The sequence below is a fragment of the Thamnophis sirtalis genome, unplaced genomic scaffold, assembly GCF_051295495.1.
Source record: "Thamnophis sirtalis isolate CommonGarterSnake01/CBP01778 unplaced genomic scaffold, rThaSir2_p1.2 scaffold_7, whole genome shotgun sequence".
Lineage (NCBI taxonomy): Eukaryota > Metazoa > Chordata > Lepidosauria > Squamata > Natricidae > Thamnophis > Thamnophis sirtalis.
Genome location: NW_028261387.1, coordinates 87667064 through 87687064, shown reverse-complemented (window position 1 = coordinate 87687064; position 20001 = coordinate 87667064). Strand labels below are relative to the sequence as shown.

Below are 20001 nucleotides of genomic sequence, written 5' to 3'. Positions count from 1 at the left end.
GCTTCTCCCCTTTGTGGCAGCCCTTCAAATATTAAAAAAAAAACTGCTATCATGTCTCCCGTGGATCTTCTCTTCACTAGACTAGCCATGCCCAGGTCGTGCAACCTCGTATGTTTGAGCCTCCAGGCTCCTAATCATCTTTGTTGCTCTTCTCTGCACTCTTTCTAGAGTCATGTGATTGCTATTTGCGACCTTCCCACTTGTCTTCCAATAAGTAAAATCAATGGCAGAAACCAGATTCACTTAATGACCATGATAGGAGAGATTGTAAAATCAGGCACGGTTCACTTAATGACTGCCTCGCTTAGCGTTCTGATCCCAATGACAGACATAAATTGAGGTCCACTACAATTCATAAGTGGAAGTTGGTTGTGTGGCCATGTCTATAGTTACCGACACATCCTTATTCAATTAAACATCTGCTTGTCCTCCTTACCGATTAAAAAACCTGGGTGCTTCACATAGGAAAGTGGTTTGCAACTTCCTTCTTCGGGGATTTTATTTAACTTCCCAGTTTAGCATGCAAGTCTAGAACTATTAAGAAGCCAAACTCTGCTTAAGTTTAACTTTAATGTTAAGTTTCCATCCATCCATCTGTAGGAAGTTATCACCCACCCCTCTCTTAGAAAAATGAAATATCCTGGGAAATATTGAAAAGGCAGAATATTATATTTCCCTGAATAAGAAATGGAGAAACATGTTTTTAGGCAGGAAACAGACTTACTCTTAATATCCCCCACCTTTCTCAATGGGCCATTAGTCTACTCTACATAACAAAGATAGGAATAACCATCTACAGAAACTCACCACATGTCATCTGGGAAGAAGCAGTGCTCAACCAAACGTGGAATCAAAACACAGCCTAGATAAATTGTCCCTGCATGGTGTCTGACAACCAATCAGAATACATTTCTTACACAGGAACTGGAAACAGGGAGGTGGGGCCAAACAGAGAGTATAAAGCCAGGAACTTTCAGCATCTCACTCTCTTTTCTTCTTCACTCAACATCTTGAAGCATGTGATCACCTTTTCCCCCAGGACCTCAAACCGTGTGGTTCTCTTCACCATTAAAATCATCTTTCCAAGCAGCCTCCACGTTTCCAGTGTCTTTTTCCCCACTTGGAACTGAACCCAGAAGGACATTTCTTCCAACACTAACTATCTATCTATCTATCTATCTATCTATCTATCTATCTATCTATCTATCTATCTATCTATCTATCTATCTATCTATCTATCTATCTATCTATCTATCTACCTACCTACCTACCTACCTACCTACCTACCTACCTACCTACCTACCTACATACATACATACATACATACATACATACCTCTAATATCACCAGTTGGTAAATACCATACTTTTTCGTTAATGTTTGAATCCATTCTCTGCAAAGAAACAGTTAAGAGCTGGGGTGTTTTTCAAGTGTTTGTGTTTTTCATGTAGTTTGAAAGTAGCAGAAATTATTCTGGTCACACATTCAGTTTGTTTTCATGACTCCGATATCATCACCTCAAAGATGATGCTTCAGATAAATCCACCAACATGGAGAAGATAATTCAAAAAAATAAAAACAGCCATGGCTGGATGCACTTGGGGGGTTTTCTTCCCAAACATTGTAGCATATTTGCCTCAGACAGGTCTGACTTCAGATGTGAATCATTCTTTTGACAAGACAACAAATTGCAGGATGCTATTTTTTTATTAAAAAATGGGACTTACAGCATCTCTGAGCTAGAATTTACAAAAAAAACATACTGCAGATGCTTATGTAACAATAAGTATATTAATAAAATTAGGTATTGTTCTAACCCTGTTCTTAATCCTGTTTTTTTTTTAGCCAACCTGTGGTAAGTTTTTAGCAAGCAATTTTGTGATGGTGCCTTCAAAATAATATAAAATGTGCCTATCCATATAAGCTACAGTATATATAAAGTGTGTTAGACAGCCTCGTTGATGAAAAATAATGTTTAAATTATAAAGGTAATACAGGGTACCTTGTTGATAAAAAGGTAAGTTGACGAGAGTCACCTCGTAGGGGAGAAAGTGATAGCAATAGCACTTAGACTTATATACCGCTTCACAACGCTTTATACCCCTCTCTAAGGGGTTTACAGAGTCAGCCTGTTGCCCCTGACAATCTGGGTCCTCATTTTACCGACCTCGGAAGGATGGAAGGCTGAGTCAACCTTGAGCCGGTGAGACTCAAACTGCAGACTGTGGGCATAGTTAGCCTGCAGTACAGGAAATCCTCGACTTACAACGGTTTGTTTAGTGACTATTCACTAAAAGTTAGTATGGCACTGAAAAATGTGACTTATGACCGTTTTTCACACTTATGACTCTTGCAGCATCTCCATGATCACATCATCAAAATTCAGAGGCTTGGCAACCGGTTCAGATTTATGTCCTAAGGTCATGTGATGCCCTTTTGCAACCTTCTCACAAGCAAAGTCAACGGGGAAGCCCGATTCCCTTAACAACCAGGTTATTAACTTATCAACTGCGGTGATTCGCTTAACGACTGCGGCAAGAAAAGTCATGAAACGGGGCAAAACTCATTTAACAAATCCCTCACTTAGCAACAGAAATGTTGATCCCGTTTGTGGTCGTAGGTTGAGGACTACCTGTACTGAATTCTAATTCACTGCAACACCAGGGATGGGCAGCTTAAAAATGTAATAAATCCATAAGAGAAAAAGATGTTTTATTTTTTTATCAAAGGCTGGTACAGAGCAAGGCACTATAATAATTTCTAATAGAAATGCTCATCTTTTGATATCTGCTTCCCAAGTTTCATTCGTCATAACCAAGTTCCTCCTCCTTCTTGTCCTCCTCCTCCTCCTCCCTCTGTCCTGGTGCTTTATGTATTTTTTTTTTCTTTGTAAACTCTTTCCTCCCCCTCCCCACTAACGTTAATTTACTGCTTTGCCCTCCCCACCCTGGGTTTTAATTTGTCTATGGGCCCGAGCCGTTAGAGATTAAAAGCAAACAGTGCCACCCTATGTCCAAATGGCAACATAACTACAAGATGTTCAGCTTTTCCTAATCTGAAAGGGCCAAGTTGGGTTACTGCCTCTTTACAGAAGTATTTGGATCAATAGCCATTCTTGCCCTGTGAATTTTTTTTTACAGTGGCACGTCTTTATTTTTGCAAAGGGAAAGGACTTACAAAGCTGTTGGTAGGGACCCCATGATTTTCAGAGCTCATTTTGCAGAAGCAAAAGTTACACATGGCGAGCTTATCTATTGCTTTCCTACGCATCCTTAATCTTGTCTTCCCCAAAGTGGATCTTTCCAATATGGCGATATCCAGTACATGGAAATTAAAGCCCAACAGATTTAAATTCAGATTGGAGAAAGCTATTTTAGCTTGAATTATCTAAGTTTTTCCTAATTTTTCATCTTCCTCCTCCCCGCTCTTCTCCCTTCTTCCTCCTTCTGTTTTTCTTCCTCCTCTTCCTCTTCCTCCTCTTCTTTCTCCTCCTCCTCTTGCTCTTCATCCTCCTCCTTCTTCCACTTCTTCCTCCTCCTCTTTGTCATTGTCCTCCTCCTCTTCGTCCTCCTCTTTTCTTCCTCCTCCTCTTCCTCCTCCTCCGCTTGCTCTTCCTCCTCCTCCTTCCACTTCTTCTTCTTCCTCCTCCTCCTCCTCCCTCTTCTCTCCTCTTCCTCCTCCTCCTCTTCATCCTCCTCTGCCTCTTTTCTTCCTCCTCCTCCTCCTCCTCCAAAGCCACCCAATAAGAAACCACTTTTTTCAGTGCCATTCCAACTTTGAAAGGTTACAAAAATTTGGCCTCAATTGTGGTCATAAGTCGAGGACTACCCGTACTGTCCTGGTGCTTTATGTATTTTTATTTTTTTTCTTCATCCCTTCTCACAAAATACTTGAGCTTTAACAAGCCTCGTTTGTAAACATTTTGCAATTTTTGTTAATGGAATCCAGATCGCAATTCTGATTTATTATTTGTATAGCCCTTTTAATTGTTGGTATATCATTCTACCACCCCTTTTTTCATACTTTCGGTGCAGCACAGTGGTGAAATTCAAAAAAATGTACTACCAGTTCTGTGCGCGTGGCTTGGTGGGCGTGGCAAGGGAAGGATACTGCAAAATCTCCATTGCCACCCCACTCTGGGGCCAGCCAGAGTTGGTATTTGCCAGTCCTCCGAACTACTCGAAATTTCCGATACCGGTTCTCCAGAACCTGTCAGCACCTGCTGTATTTCACCCCTGGTGCAGCATAAACTGGATTGTTAAACCCAACCCCAGAAGAAGGGATAACCGTAGTGCTTCTTTTAGGAAAGGAAGGAAGAAAAGAAGAAGAAAAAGAAAAGAAATAAGAGTAATGGGTGAGAAAATGAGAAAGCTTAAGAAAGACGTTGTGCCATCAGTTATAATAGAGCTCCCCTAAATGAGCTAATTCAGATTGCATTAAGAGGCATATCATTTCAAAATCACAAGATGTAATAATCCTGCTCTCTTCAATGTTAGCGAGGCTGCATTTGAAAGACAGGGTTTTGTTCCGCGCATCACATTTTCAAAAAGACGCCGACAGTTGAACTACTTCGGAAAATAGCTCATTTGAAGGGGAAATTCTTCCAACTTGGATGCTATTAGCTTAATTCTGTCCCTTTCCTAAAGAAAGATGAGCTTTCTGAATATAAGTTCTAAGAAAGGAACCCCGCTTTATGCATCAGAACACAGAGCCTTGCTTTTCCCATGTTCAGAACAAATCAGCAGTGTCATCTCAAAAACACAGAGAGATGTTTCTAACCTATAAACTAGAAGTTAATGTGGAAAGACAATCAAACAGAACATAGCCTGAAGCTACAGGTCCAATTCAGAACCATGAATAGGAGGAACAGGAGCCATATACCAGCAATCTTCAATTTCCATCCATTTGTTCAGTGATTCCTGTTACAAAGGCACTGAAAAATGTGCCTTACACTTTCAGAGTCTCCATGGTCATGTGATCAGAATTTGGGCACTTGGAGGTATGTACCGTATTTTTCAGAGTATAAGATGCACCTTCCTTCCCCCCCCCAAAGGGCGAAAATCTGGGTTTGTCTTATACATTGAATACAGCATTTTTGGCCTCCCGAAATCCCACCTCTTTTCACAAAAATGGACCTGCAGAGGGTTTGGGAGGCCTCAAAGTGCTCCTGGGGGCTGGGGAGGGCAAAAACAAGCACAAAAAAAAACCAGGCCATTTTTTGCTCGTTTTTGCTCCCCTCAGCCCCAGAAGCAGTTTGCAGGCCTCTCAAACTCTCTGCATGCCCCATTTGCTACAAAAAAAAATGAGGTGTGCAAAGGATTTGGGAGGCCTGCAGAGTGCAAAAACTTTAAAAAAATTACCTCTTCAAAATCTTGATGCGTCTTATACTCCAGTGTGTCTTATAGTCTGGAAAATACAGTATTCACAACATGTTATGTGATGGAGTTTGGTCTCTTTCTGGGCACAATGAGAATAGTATCTGCTGAACAGAAGTCCACATTGGCGACAGGAAGGGCATCTGGCCATTAAACACTGCTAGCTCTATTCGGTTGCCCAGATTCCATCCCGCAAGGGATAAAAGGTGATGATGATGATGATGATGATGATGATGATGATGATGATGATGATGATGATGATGCAATGGAGTTGGCTGAAGTGGCAAAATTGACTACTTTGATTAAAGGAAAGAACATAAGTATTTTTGTTCCCACATGTGGATCGCTTCGGAATTTCGTGCTTGATGTGGAAAAGAATGAAAATTTGACTTTGGGTTTTATCAATTAGACTGATCGATCCTTATAGAAGTGGCTTATTCATATTGTTATGAAAAAAAACCCAAAAAGTTGTGATTTGATGTTAATGCCTTATTTTATTGTAACAGAGAAAGTCGGAAGTCACTGCTTCTTTTTCTTTTCTTATCTTTCCTCACTTCTCCTTTCCTCCCTCCCCACCCCCTGACTTTATTATTTTTTTTGGTATTTTATTATTTTATAATTCAATAAAAATGTTGATTGGACACTTGTGATGTCTCAGGGTCGTGCGACCAACATTTGCAACCGTCCTGCACATGATTCCTTAACAACCACAACCTGAATTGTTATTGTACACTGAAGATCGCATTTAATTTCATGGTACAAGTTGCAATGACAATGAAGTAAACTAACTGGTTTGGTTTGGTTTGGTTTGGTTGATTGGATTTATATGTCGCCCTTCTCCCAAGGACTCAGGTCAGTGTACAACATTAAAAAAGCACATATTACAAAAGTTAAAAAAATTAGATAGAGTATCCAAAAAACAAACCCAATTAAGATTAACAATGACATTTTAAAGAAAATTCAATTAAAATTAACAATGATCAATAATTTATTTTGTTTTGTTCAGGCCAGGCTGGCTTGCTGGAAAAGCCAACTTTTTAGGGCGCGTCGGAAGGACCGGAGGTCGGGGATTATACGAAGCTCCGGGGGCAGCTCATTCCAGAGGGAAGGCACTCCCACAGAGAAGGCTCTCCCCCTGGGAGTCGCTAGCCGACACTGTCTGGCATTAACTAACCTAGCGGTCTTCTGGCAAACCAAGTTAATGTGTGTGTGTGGGGGGGCTGAATAACTACAGCGATTCACTGAACAACCATGGGAAAATTGGGCACAACTCACTTAACCCTTGTTTTGCTTAACAATTGACGTTTTGGTCTCAATTGCGGTTGTACATTGTGGAATCATCTATAGTAGAATTAGAATAAGTGATCAGAGCTGCAAAACCAGCCAATTTGTTTTGAGTCTCAAATGGTGGCTGAAATGGTGCTTACCGCTTTCAATCATGCCCGGTCACAGGACAACATCAGTTGATGTCAGTCTTTATCGATCCAAGAACTCTCTAGCTGGGTCTCACCTGAATGACACTGCGAAATTACTCACTTTAAAAAGAAAATCATTGCAGATATGAATTTGCCAGAGGGCCGCTGTATTGGGTTTTGTGCTCTCTACATTTATTGATGTGACTGCCTCTGGACCCGTGACATTTTCTCAAACACCATGAAAAGAAGGAGGAGGAGGCCAAGAAGTTGAAAGGAGAATGCCTTCAAGGAAGCAAAGAGAATGTTAATCTGTCAGTTGAATGGAAGTTCTCAAAAACTTACTCTTTGTTGTGGACCACGACTTGATGTCCTTGAAACATCTTGGTGTCCTCAAAAATCTCCATGCATTATGCTGGCATATTTAATATAATTATTTTTTAAAGATTAGGTTCAGAACCTGGTTCTGTAGTTGACTAATTTGAACAATACAGAAGGATTCATAGTTAATCATTTTTCATACAATATATAGAAAGATGGATGGAGTTGGATTGAGCTCATTTGACACCAGTGGTGGGTTCCAACAGGTGCTACTGCCAGTTCGCTCAGGGACGTGCTCCGTGTGCGTGCTTGATGCGTGCTGTGCATGCATGCGCAATACAATGAAAATTGCTCAGCGCATGCGCAGAAGCCAAAAACAAGATGGTGCCAGTGGGAGAACTGGTTCGGGGGCATGTGGCAGCCCTGGGTCGCTGCCAGTTCCAGCAACCCATGCCGCCAAGTTACTACCGGTTTAGCAGAACCGGTCCAAACCAGTAGGAACCACCACTGTCTGACATATATATATATTTCAAGGCCAGGTTAAAATACAAAAAGCCCAGAAGACAAAAAAGAAAAAAGCACAAAAATAAAATAATCAAAACATTTTAAAAGGTGCATTTAAAAAACCCACATATACACATATTATCCCCTCTAGTTGAATACTGATTAATACATTATTACAGCCTACAAACTTGAAATTTGGCACATATGTTCCACTTGGCTTCTAGGTACTCACTAAGAAAGGATTTCTCGAAATGACCATCAGATCATTAGTATTTCTTATACAGTAATTAACATGTTCTGATGCTAAGGAGTTAGACATTCTACTCCCCCTCCCCACCTGAAAAGAACTCTGTTCCAACTGCCAGTTGCCTCACATTCCATTACCTCACCAAAATGTCTGTGCCTTCCCCCTATGGAACTGTTTCTAGACTCAAGGGAGAGATATTCCCCTATGTGTTTCAATCAAGGATCACCACTGAGCCAATGGATTGTGAACCTAATTTCTCCTGCATAGTCCAATCATATAGTTTCGCCATGAAGCATGGGTATCCAGCTAGTATGTTACATTAGTGACAGTTAACAGGAAGAAGAATACTAAAACAAAACAAAACAAAATTAAAGAACCCTTCTTTGATCAGAAACCTCCTTTGATTCCCAACAAAGCAATTCTCCTTTCCTAATTGGAGATGGTTCAAAAGCTAGAGGTTCTGAAGTCATCTCTTTTATTTTGATAGCTGGTGAAGGTAGTAGCAAGGAGAATCTCACACAATTACATCTTCTGCGCCAGTTGCAGACACTTCTGGAAATAGAAATATTCTCTTTCAATCATGCCCTTGTCACCTCAGAACTGGATTACTGCAATTTGTTCTTCATAGGCCAACCCTTGAGGACTATATGCAAGCTAGAGGTGATGGATTGTATGCCTCAGTAGCTATGGGAGTACTTATGTTCATTCACAGAACATCATGATTAGGAGAGACAATTGGTTGCAAATCAGGCTTTAGAACTCTACATAGTTTAATGCCTTAACTGCCTTTGAGATCACCTTCTCTGAGTTGAATCAGACAATCAACACTGAACTGAACCCGGCAGAAGCCATTTTCCTAGTTCATCATTGCCACACAGTGTGGGAGAGGGAGCAGCTGGAATGTCTTACTAGACACAACATACCAGTAGATCTTTCTCATGGGAACCAAGATCATCTCCCAGGGATGGAGGATAGAGAAGAGTGCCTGAGGAACCCACCAATTAACCTAGTTGGTCAACGTGACCAGTGACACTTGGGGAAGGGGTTATTACTGGTTTTAATTATGCTGAAACTGCGGGAAAGATTCAGAGTTGGTTTTCCACTGAGTGTGCCGATATGTTGTACTCAATAAAGAAGTTCTTTGAGGAAGCAAGTGTCCTCGGAGTTCTGATTTGCTTGGGTTCATTAATAGGAATCTTGACACAGCCCTTCTAAGATCTGTTAGGAAGGGCTAGTTGAAAGTGGCAAATCTGAATGAACGCCGACTTCAAGGAACTCATATTTGAGTCTTCTCAGCTTTCATGCTTCAAGCATTACAAGAGTGGGAGAGGATATAATAGCTTTTTGGCAGTGGTTTGTTCTCTGAGGTTGCTGTTCAGCTCCCAGATGTTTCGTTATCCAAGTTGGTAACAACTTCAGCAGGGTTTTGGGTGAAGCGACTGGTTGTTTGTGATGTGCAAAATTCAACTGGGGAGGGAGATAGTTGCTTCTGTCGCTGATTAGTGATTCAAGTGGTCCTTAGTAGTTCATATGCTGGTTCAAAGTCAACATGTTTATTAATGGATCTATAGGTAAAGTGTCAGGAAGCTAAACAGCAAGCTTGGAGAACAGACTACTGCCAAAACCTTCAACTTGAGCTATAAATATTCTCAACAATTTCTAAGTGCATTATAATAATAGCATTCTTTAAATCCTGGAGTGAATGTCGTATAAAACCATTTTCCCATTTTCCCATTTTTCTGGAGTGCAGTGCAGAGTATCAAAAAATAGAATTATGGCAGGCCTTCTGGGTTGCAATATTTTAAAGGTATTTACCTCGACGTCATCTTTAATGTGTTGAAGTTTTTGGAGTATGTGTGTGTCTACCACACACACAAACATGGTTTTTATTGCTGTAATTTACTCATTCCTTTTTAAATTACTTGCTGAATAAATTTATTTTACTATTTTCTAAGCCTTGTTTCTGCAGTCTACTAGTGGTCTACACTTTTTTTTTTAGCTCAGCTATGGTAGACTTGATTTTTATAATAATTCCAGAATACAGTAAAGTAGAAAACAAAAATCCTGTCTACTTTCTCCACCGATGTATAACCTGATAAACACTTAAAAGAGCCGAGGTGGCGCAGTGGTTAGGGTGCAGTACTGCAGACCACTTCAGCTGACTGTTATCTGCAGTTCAGCGGTTCAAATCTCACCGGCTCAAGGTTGACTCAGCCTTCCATCCTTCCGAGGTGGGTGAAATGAGGACCCAGACTGTGGGGGCGATATGCTGACTCTGTAAACCGCTTAGAGAGGGCTGAAAGCCCTATGAAGCGGTATATAAGTCTAACTGCTATTGCTATTGCTATAATCCTGATTACTGAATTCATACAGTTTGTGGTTTTGCAAAACTCATTGAACTACAAATGGCCCAGGTCCAAAAATCCATTACACACACATATGCTAACCACTAACCAAGTTTAGCATGCTGCAGGAATGAATCTGCTACCTCTTTACCCGATGTAGTTAAACACGCAATGGGCTTTGGATACTATAAGTGCTATATATATAAATCAAATGGCTGAGGTTTCAATAGTGAAGACTCACAAATGCATTTTCTGAGAACAATTAATCAGTGGAACGACTTTCCTCCAGAAGTTGTGGGTGCTCCATCACGGAAAGTTTCCAAGAAGAAACTGGACAGCCATTTGTCTGAAATAGTAGGGTTTCCTGCTTGAGCAGGGGGCTGGACCAGAAGATCTCAAAGGTCCCTTCCAACTATTACTGCTATTTTGCACATATACAACCACAGATAAACAGGCTGTGTTGACATAAATTACTGATTGAGGTCATGAAAGGAGACATTGGCACAACGTATTGGTTAGTGTTACTTCCTTTAAGTTCTTTTTGGCTAAGCATATCATCAAACTCAGGCCATTAAATTGCTTATGGCTTATTTGATTGTCTGTATGATTTCACTCAGGAGCTGATATTAACCATTCACAGTACTGGATGAGATTACAAGATCTTATTTCCTCTAATCAGAATGTCCCCAGCCCCCTCTGCCTGGTCCTATTGACAATTCATCAACCTTATCCCAAAAGCAAACAGGCCGGTTCCACTGCTCCTATTGCCTGCTTGAAGCTCACTGGGAGATGCTTGAAAGACCGAAATAAAGGAGCAGATGGGAAGAGATAGGAGCAGAGGCTGGGCTTTGAACCTGGCTGCTCAACCTGACACTGTCTGAAATCACAGCCTAGCCGTAGACTCTCGGATTATTTATTTATCCATTCGTTCATTCATTCATTTTATATATTTCATCAAGCATGCATTAGATAACAGATATATGTATAAACATGATTATGAATACATGAAGTGGATACAAATACAAGGGAACATTTGGACAGGGACAGTAGGCACGCTGGTGTGCCCTTATAGACCTCTTAGGAATGGGGCGAGGTCAACAGTAGACAGTCTAAGGTTAAAGTTATGGGGGTTTGGGGAAGAGACCACAGAGTCAGGTAGTGCACTGACCACTCTGTTGCTGAAGACGTATTTTCTGCAATGACGTTCGGAGCGATTTACCATAAGTTTTGTATCTATTGTATCTATATTTTCTCAGCAATTATTTCCCCCCCTGGGCAGAGAAGCAACTTGGCTCCACCCTTGGGAGAAAACTCTTCGTTTTGGCCCGGAGTCAGTCACTTCCGACGCTGAGCAAAGCAGCTGCTGCAAATAGTAGAGCCAGCCCCCACTCACAACCCTCCGCATCCTTTCCTCCACTCCTGCCGTCCCCTCTTTTTTTCCCAGTCAGGAGAAGAAGTGGGAGGAAGGAGAAAGGAAAGGCTGAGTTTCAATAGGAGGAGAAAAACAAAAACCCTACAGTCTCACGGGGAGAAAAAAATCGGAAAGCAACGGAAAGAAGAAGAAAAAGCACTAGATATTTTTTAAAAAAAATGTTGCTATTATTATTTCCCTGAGAACTCGAGAAAGAAAACTAACCGCTTAGGATCGAACGCTGCCTTAGCCGATCTGATGAGCCTCGGAAAGGGACGAACCGGCTAAGAGCGCAATGCTGAAACGGCTTTCTCCGACTCCCTCCGTCCGTGAGAGGCGAGTCCCGCCAAGTAGAGCCGCTCAGAGTCCCTTGGAGTTGGCCGGCTATAATCCATGCCAATAAGAGATCCTATAACCCAAGTCCCTGACGATGGCGCCGCGACTTCGCCCGGGCGTTTGAGCCTGCGGAGAGCGCATGGTGCTGAAATGGACAGCTCCCCCTCGAGCGCCCGGGCTGTGAACGGTTCGGAGAAAGCGCAGGGAGAAGATCTCTCCGGCCACTTCTCCACGACCTGGACCATCGCCTTGGCGGTGTTGATGGCTTTGCTGATCGTGGCCACCGTGGTGGGCAACGCGCTAGTGATGCTGGCCTTCGTGGTGGACTCCAGCTTGAGGACGCAGAACAATTATTTCCTCCTGAACTTGGCCATCTCCGATTTCCTAGTAGGTAAAGTACCTCACCCGGTTTCCACTTCTCTTCATCCAGAGACCACGGGTCAGGGTGAAAGCATTTGGGACGCTCAGGGTTCACTGGGTTGGGGCCCCTTCACTTTTAATATACAACTCCGTTGTGAGATTTAATCATCTGTTCCACCACCATTCTGAGCTTCCTAATAGGTTTTTCAACTCCTCTGGGAGTTGATTTTCCCGATTCACCTCCTGGCTGGGTCTTCATTCTGATATCTCTGGAGTTGACTCCAAAACCCACCCATATTTGTACCACTGTCCATCTTTCAAGGAGAATATTTGCAGTTCGGGAATTGAAATGTGGGGTCCTTGATACTCTCTGATCTTGGTTGCTTTCTTGATGACCTTTCATTAACCAAATACTGATGATGTTACCTAGTTTGGGCAATGAAATGTCTGAATAACAGAATAACAGAGTTGGAAGGGACCTTGGAGGTCTTCTAGTGCAACCCTCTGCTCAAGCAGGAAACCTTCTACCATTTCAGACAAATGGTTGTCCAATCTCTTCTTTAAAACCTCCAGTGTTGGAGCACTCACAACCTCTGGAGGTAAGTCGTTTCACTGGTTAATTGTTCGCACTGTCAGGGAATTTCTGCTTAGTATCAGGTTGCTTCTCTCCTTGGTTAGTCTGAGAGAAAACAACCAAGCTCAGAGAGGATTAAGGACTCCTCACTGTTACTATTTTGCTATGCTCTTGCCTGAGCATGTGCAATTCCTGAAGAATTTAATGAAAGCTTGCCAGAAGGCTGTCATTCATAAGGCATTTAATTATGTTCTGCAGATGATTTCTCTGGACACAAGACACACTGAATAGAATAGAATAGAATAGAACAGAACAGAACAGAACAGAACAGAACAGAACAGAATTATTTATTGGCCAAGTGTGATTCGACACACAAGGAAGTTGTCTTTGGTGCATATGCTCTCAATGTATATAAAAAGACATGATACATTCATCAAGAATCATAAGGTACAACACTTAATGATAGTCATAGGGCACAAATAAGTAATTAGGAAACAATATCAATTTAAATTGTAAGGATACAAGCAACAAAGTTATAGTCATGCAGTCATAAGTGTGAGGAGATGGGTGAGCAGTGGGATGAGAAGACTAATAGTAATGCAGCCTTAGTGAATGGTTTGACAGTTATTGAGGGAATTATTTGTTTAGCAGAGTGATGGCATTCGGAGAAAAAAAACTGTCCTTGTGTCTAGTTGTCTTGGTGTGCACTGCTTTATAGAGTCGTTTTGATGGTAGGAGTTGAAACAATTTATGTCCAGGATGCGAGGGGGTCTGTAAATATTTTCACGTCCCTCTTTTTGACTGGTGCAATGTACAGGTCCTCAATGGAAGGCAGGTTGGCAGTAATTGTTTTTTTCTGCAGTTCTGATTATCCTCTGAAATCTGTGTCTGTCTTGTTGGGTTACAGAACCAAACCAGACAGTTATAGAGGTGCAGATGACAGACTCAATAATTCCTCTGTAGAACTGTATCAGCAGCTCCTTGGGCAGTTTGAGCTTCCTGCCAACAGGAAGAGGAAAGGAAGAAATATTTCAATGTTTTTTTGCACCATAAATATTGATAGGTTATATTTGTTAGATTTACAGCAGTTCTTTGCTCCTGAAACAAGGCAGTTCACTGCCTCCTCCATTTTTTTCCCCTTGAGGGAAAGAAAGGACTCAACTGGCTCAGAGAGATGTGGGTATATTTGATCTTCTAATCCAGTGATTCCAACACCACAGCCTTTGTTAAAATGGTGAGAGGCTGCAGATGTATTTTTTTTGCAGCACCTTTAAAAAGCACAGATTTAGGGAGTTGAAAACTTCAGGTTGTAATCCATTTAGATATATGTAATAATATGTATTTATTTATATTCATGTATTAAATTCATATGCCGCCTGTCTTTCCCCAAAAGGAGACTCTGGTCAGCTTAAGCAATATGCTTAAGAAATAAGCACAGCTGCTCATACGTTTCAGAGCTATCCTCTGAAAATCCTGCTAGCCATGTAAAATATTTTTAAAGCATTGTTGATGATGTTGGAGACTCCCCAAATTTGGGCTGGATTAGAAAACCTCTAAAGGTTCTTTCCAACCCTGTAATTCGAAGATGTCAATGGGTGGTAAACTGTAGCTTTCATCAGTCCAAATCCAATTTGGCTCCTGGCTATGTTGGCTTGGCTTAGAATTTCTACCCAAATACACTTGGATGACATCAAAGTAAGGAGATCTATGCTGATATTTTTTTTTGGAAATGCAATCAAACCACAAAATGACCCTCCACCCCCAAAAAACATAATCTCTGGGCGGAAGTTGAATTTATAACTAATTGAAAGCAATTGGACATTTTTCTTTATTATAGAAACAGTGCTATCTAAAAACATTGCTTTTCAATCACTTTGCAGCTGGGTTCAACTGAATCATTTAAACTTAAAATACTGCATTGCTTGGGACACAAAATCCTAAATGGATTGATTTAAAAAGAAAGTCCTTATACTTAAAGAACTTATTTTCATTCTGTAGCAGGCCTATTTAAATCCAGAGGTCTTCATTCTGTTGCCCAGCGGGTGGGCACTTCCTAGCATATGAAATATGTTTGCATCTATAAAGAGGTGTTTGATTTATATCAAGATGAAAAATTGGTGTAGGACAAACCCAAAGACCGAGATCAGATGTATGAATTGGGCTTGGAAAAAGCAAGGGGAAAGTTGAACCAATATCACAAGATATGCCTCTTTGAATTTCAACCTGACTCTATTCTTAAGTTTCACTAAGGGGAAACAGGCAGAATAACAGAACAACAGAGTTGGAAGGGATCTTGGAGGTCTTCTAGTCCAACCCTCTGCTCAAACAGGAAATCCTATAGCATTTCAGACAAATGCTTGTCCAATCTCTTCTTCAAAACCTCCAGTGTTGGAGCACCCACAACTTTGTTCCACTGACTAATTGGTCTAATGGTCAGAAATTTCTCCTTATTTATAGATTACTTGTTTCTTGTTCTGCCTTCAGATATTTTGGCGAGTAGCTTGACTCCCCCTTCTTTATGGCAACCACTTACATATTACAACACTGTTATTATGTCATCCCTTTTCATTATACTAGGCTTTCTTTCTTTTTTTTCACTGTAGTCTCCTCCCAGGTGTGGAAGGCTAGAAGTTCACTCTTATTTCATATTCTTTGCTGCATTTTATAGAGTGATAGAACATAATGGTTGGAAATGACATTAGAGATGTTCTAACCTCCTACACACTACAGAAATCCATCATGACAGTGTTTCTAAGGAATGGCCATCTAGCCTTTATTTAAACTCCTTCAACAAAGAAGAGTCTATTACCTTCTGATAAAGTTCATTAGGTTGTTTTTATTAGGATGTTTTCCCCGCCTTGATATCCAATTAAAATCTATTTTTCCCTGTAATATAACTTCTATCTCCTAGAACAAGTCTAAACAACTCTCGTTTTCTACATGATGTCCATTTAAATACTCAAAGATCGCATTATGTCTCTTTCACTGTCACCTCTTCTCCAGATAAACATAAATTCACATCTCTGAGCTAGCTTCTTATCATTTGGTCTCTTCTCTCTGGGCATTTTCCTCAATGTTCTTTTCCAAATATGGTGTCCAGAACTGGTCATAATATGCCGGGTCTGATCTGATCGACGGAAAATAGGGAGGAAGATGATTTCTCTTGATCTCGATATCATCTTTCTATCAATGTAGCATAGGACTCCATTTTCTGCATTTCAATCACATTGCTAGCTCATTTTCAATTCATGATCCACCAAAATATTCAAAACTCTTTTTACAAGTAGGGTCTCAACCCCCCCCCCCCTTGCTATTCTCAATTCTGTCCTCATTGCATTGGTTTTTTCTATCCAGTGTAGGAATTATTTTTTTTATTTTTGTTGACATTTATCCCGATTTCTGCCTATTATTGCAACTTGCAACCAAGGAAGATGGGAAGTTAAGAAATGATAGATAGCTAGATAAATAGCTAGCTAGAGAGAGAAAGTGTGTGCGTGAGAGAGGGGGTAGATAGACAGACAGACAGATGATAGAAAGTAGATAGATGGGTAGGTAGGTAGGTCGGTAGGTAGGTAGCTGGATGAATGATAGATAGATAGATAGATAGATAGATAGATAGATAGATAGATAGATAGATAGATAGATATGATTGATGATTGATAGATAGATGATAGATAGATGATAGATAGATGATAGATAGATGATAGATAGATGATAGATAGATAGATAGATAGATAGATAGATAGATAGATAGATACAGATGATTGATTGTTTGATAGATAGATATATAGATATAGATGATAGATAGATATTATCAAGAGCCCCTTGAGTCTTGAAACTGTCCTTTCACTTATCTCCTTTATATTGTGTCATCTACAGATTTAGTATTTTCTAATCCTTCCTTCAAGTCATTGATCAATATCTTAAAAAGCAGAGGGTTGGGATGAGTTTGTATTCATGTAACATGCCTAACCAGGTCTATTCAACAACAGTAATGTTGTGTTTCACCCATGTGTTTACCTTGGTTGACATTCAAATTTTCTTACCATTTGGGTATAGGCTTAAATCATTAGGCTTAAGATGCTGCATGATCCATTCTGTTTAATTTGTTCTTGGTTCAGTAGTTTGAGCATGCCTTATGAATGCAGCCATAGGATGGAGGCTCTTTATGCTTTGAGATGAACCCCAACATTTATCCATGAGGATGCACCATTCTTAGTGCTTGCCAGTGTTGGAGGCAAGATTGCTTCGTTCTTTCTAAAAATGGTATGTTTTCAAGCTACCTATGAAATACTGCTAAATATTGTTTCCCTGATAGACACCACTCAGTTAGATCTGCTTTCCTTAGAAAGTTAGAGTAGTCAACAGTTAATGAACATTTTGGCTATTAATTTGATTTTTTATAATCTGGATTTCTTCTGCTGTGGATAATGCATCGTGCAACTCCTTCCTAAGATAACTTCCTGTCCTTCAAGACACAAATGTTCCATGTTCTTCCTTCTTCCCCGGCCATAATAAATTAAACAAAATTCTTCCATTGATGAAACAACCATATTCATTGTTGCTTTACCCAAAAATGTCTTCTACAACTTCATGAAGGCTGAAGAGATCATGAGAACATCTTGTGCTATCCAGCAGAGATCCATTTGGCCGGTATCAGTTTTACAGTGTAAAATTTCTAAAAAACAGAATGTCCGTTTTGACAGTCTGAAGATGGAAGCAGAGAGGAGGATTAAGCAAAATAGATCTCAATGCAGAGTTATTTTTTTAATACCGGACTGGAACAATATTATGCAAGAATATGAATACTGAAAGGGTACGAAGCGGACAGGGGGATGGCCAAATTATTTAGAAGCATAAGGGAGCGTCCCAAATTATCTCTCAGGTACAATAAGCCTTACAAAACAATATTTTAATCATGCTGAGATTAACAATGTAAATGCAAGAACTGTGCTACTTTGTAGCAGTAATTAGCTTTTATCTTGGACTCAAGTAATACCGTGAGTGGTTGATTCCAGAAATCTTAATGCTTGGGTTCTGTTCAGCCCGACGTGTAGATTTTGGTGTTATATAATATACAGTACTTTTCTGTATGATTCCTGCATATATAAAAATGCATTATCAGTGAAAGAGCTATTAGATGACTTCCTAAAAGGTATATAATTGGTTTTTTGCTGCAAAGCTGCATGGATCTCATTAGAAATTAAGGAATTGAGGTGCCATAAAGTATTCTCTATTTCACATCCAAAAGTCAACAAATTAAGTGCTAGGAACTTATCCTTCAAGATTGTTCCAGAACAGAGGCACAATTGAAATTGTGGTGTTTTTTATTTTCTTTGTTTTGCCTTCAACTTTAGTAATACCTGGAATACTGCACCCAGTTTTGGTCACCACACAATAAAAAAGAGGTTGAGACTCTAGAAAGACTGCTGAGAAGAGCAACCAGGATGATTAGGGGACTGGAGACTAAAATAAATGTGAACGGTTGCAGGAACTGGGCATCGCTAGTCTAGTGAAGAGAAGGACCAGGGGAGACATGATAGTAGGGTTCCAATATTTGAGGGGCTGCCATAGAGAGGAGGGGGTCAACCTGTTTTCCAAGGCACCCAAAGGCCAAACAAGGAATAATGGATGGAAGCTGATCAAGGAGAGATTCAACCTGGAAATAAGGAGAAACTTTCTGACAGTGAAAATAATCAACCAATGGAACAGAAGTTGCCTTGGAGGTTGTGAGAGCTTCATCACTGGAGGCTTTCAAGAAGAGATTGGACTGCCATTTGTCAGAAATGGTGTAAGGTCTCCTGCTTGGGTGGGAGGTTGGACTAGATGACCTACAAGGTCCCTTCCAACTCTGTTAATCTGGTCTGATAATCAGAGTGATCATATTAGAGTTCTGATGAGGAATGGGTAAATATGGAGCAACTGATTCTTTTGGCATCCTCATCCCACTAGTGTGAATTATGCCTAGAAAGAGAATAAGAGGCTACAAAGATATTGTCAGGAGCAAGAAGTCAGGAACTAGGATAGAGTTCAAAAGCATTGCAAGTTTATTTCATGCTACCTATACACAAGTGTATGATCTACTAATGTTCAAGGCAAATTGGTGCCAGATAAGAGTCAACAGACTTTAAGGGGCTTGGAGACATAGGTCTTTTTTGGAGGGGGTATAGAGACTCCAGACTGATTATGCGTTTTACCCTGCCGTTGAGCTCAGACTGGTGATCTCCAACAGATATTTTCATTTTGGATAAAACCTGCCAGTTTTTCTCAAGAATTTGAAGATGTATTTCAACCTAGAAAAAATTGAAAGGATCATTAATTTATATGAAAGCTGGGACAGTACCACTGAAGTAAAGGCAAGGATAGAGAAAGGTCGAACAGCGTTCTTCAAAATGAAAAAGGTCTTCTGCAGTCACGACATAAGTCTAAGACTGACAATGAGGCATGTCAGATGTTGCATCTTGTCTCTCCTGCTCTACAGAGTGGAGAGTTGGTCTCTGACAGAAAGCCACTTAAAGAAACTAGAAGCATTTGAAATGTGGACTTACAGACAGCTGTTGCGTATAAGCTGGGCTGACAAAATCACAAAACGAGGAGGTGATGAGCTGCCTGGGGAATGCAATCATCAAAACCATAAAAAAGCAAAAGTTAGAATATTTCGGACATCTGATGCGACACCCAGAAAAATACAGCATCCTTCACTTAATCCTCCAAGGAAAGATTGAAGGCAAATGAGGTCCAGGCAGAAGAAGAACATCATGGCTTCAAAACTTAAGGGATTGGTTTGGACAAAACTCAGCAGCACTTTTTCATGCGGCTATTGACAAAAATAGGATTGTCAACATGATCGCCAACATCCGATAACAGATATGGCACAAGAAGGAGAATTCCAACCTTCTTATCTTTCAGCTGTAGCCTCCAAGACCTCATTCATGTCTAAAGCTTGAGAGTAAGCAAGTTGCGGCATAGACGATATCGGTAACACCATCAAATATCTAGATCTGTCTATTGCAGGTCCTTGGTAAGATCACGATAGGTAGACAACTGCCAAATCCAGTCTGAACATCTGTGCAATGATTAATAATGATAATGATAACAACAACAATCTTGCATTAT

General features: G+C 40.5%; 1 protein-coding gene across 1 annotated transcript in view; it reads left to right on the top strand.

Moving 5' to 3' along the window:
* The first annotated feature begins 11945 nt into the window (after positions 1–11945).
* Positions 11946–20001, top strand: part of HRH3 (histamine receptor H3) — a 35081-nt gene continuing 27025 nt past the window's right edge. Inside the window, exon 1 of the mRNA XM_014061527.2 lies at positions 11946–12342. Within this exon, the coding sequence (XP_013917002.2) occupies positions 12009–12342 (334 nt within the window). The 5' untranslated portion in view covers positions 11946–12008. The remainder of the gene's footprint in view (positions 12343–20001) is intronic.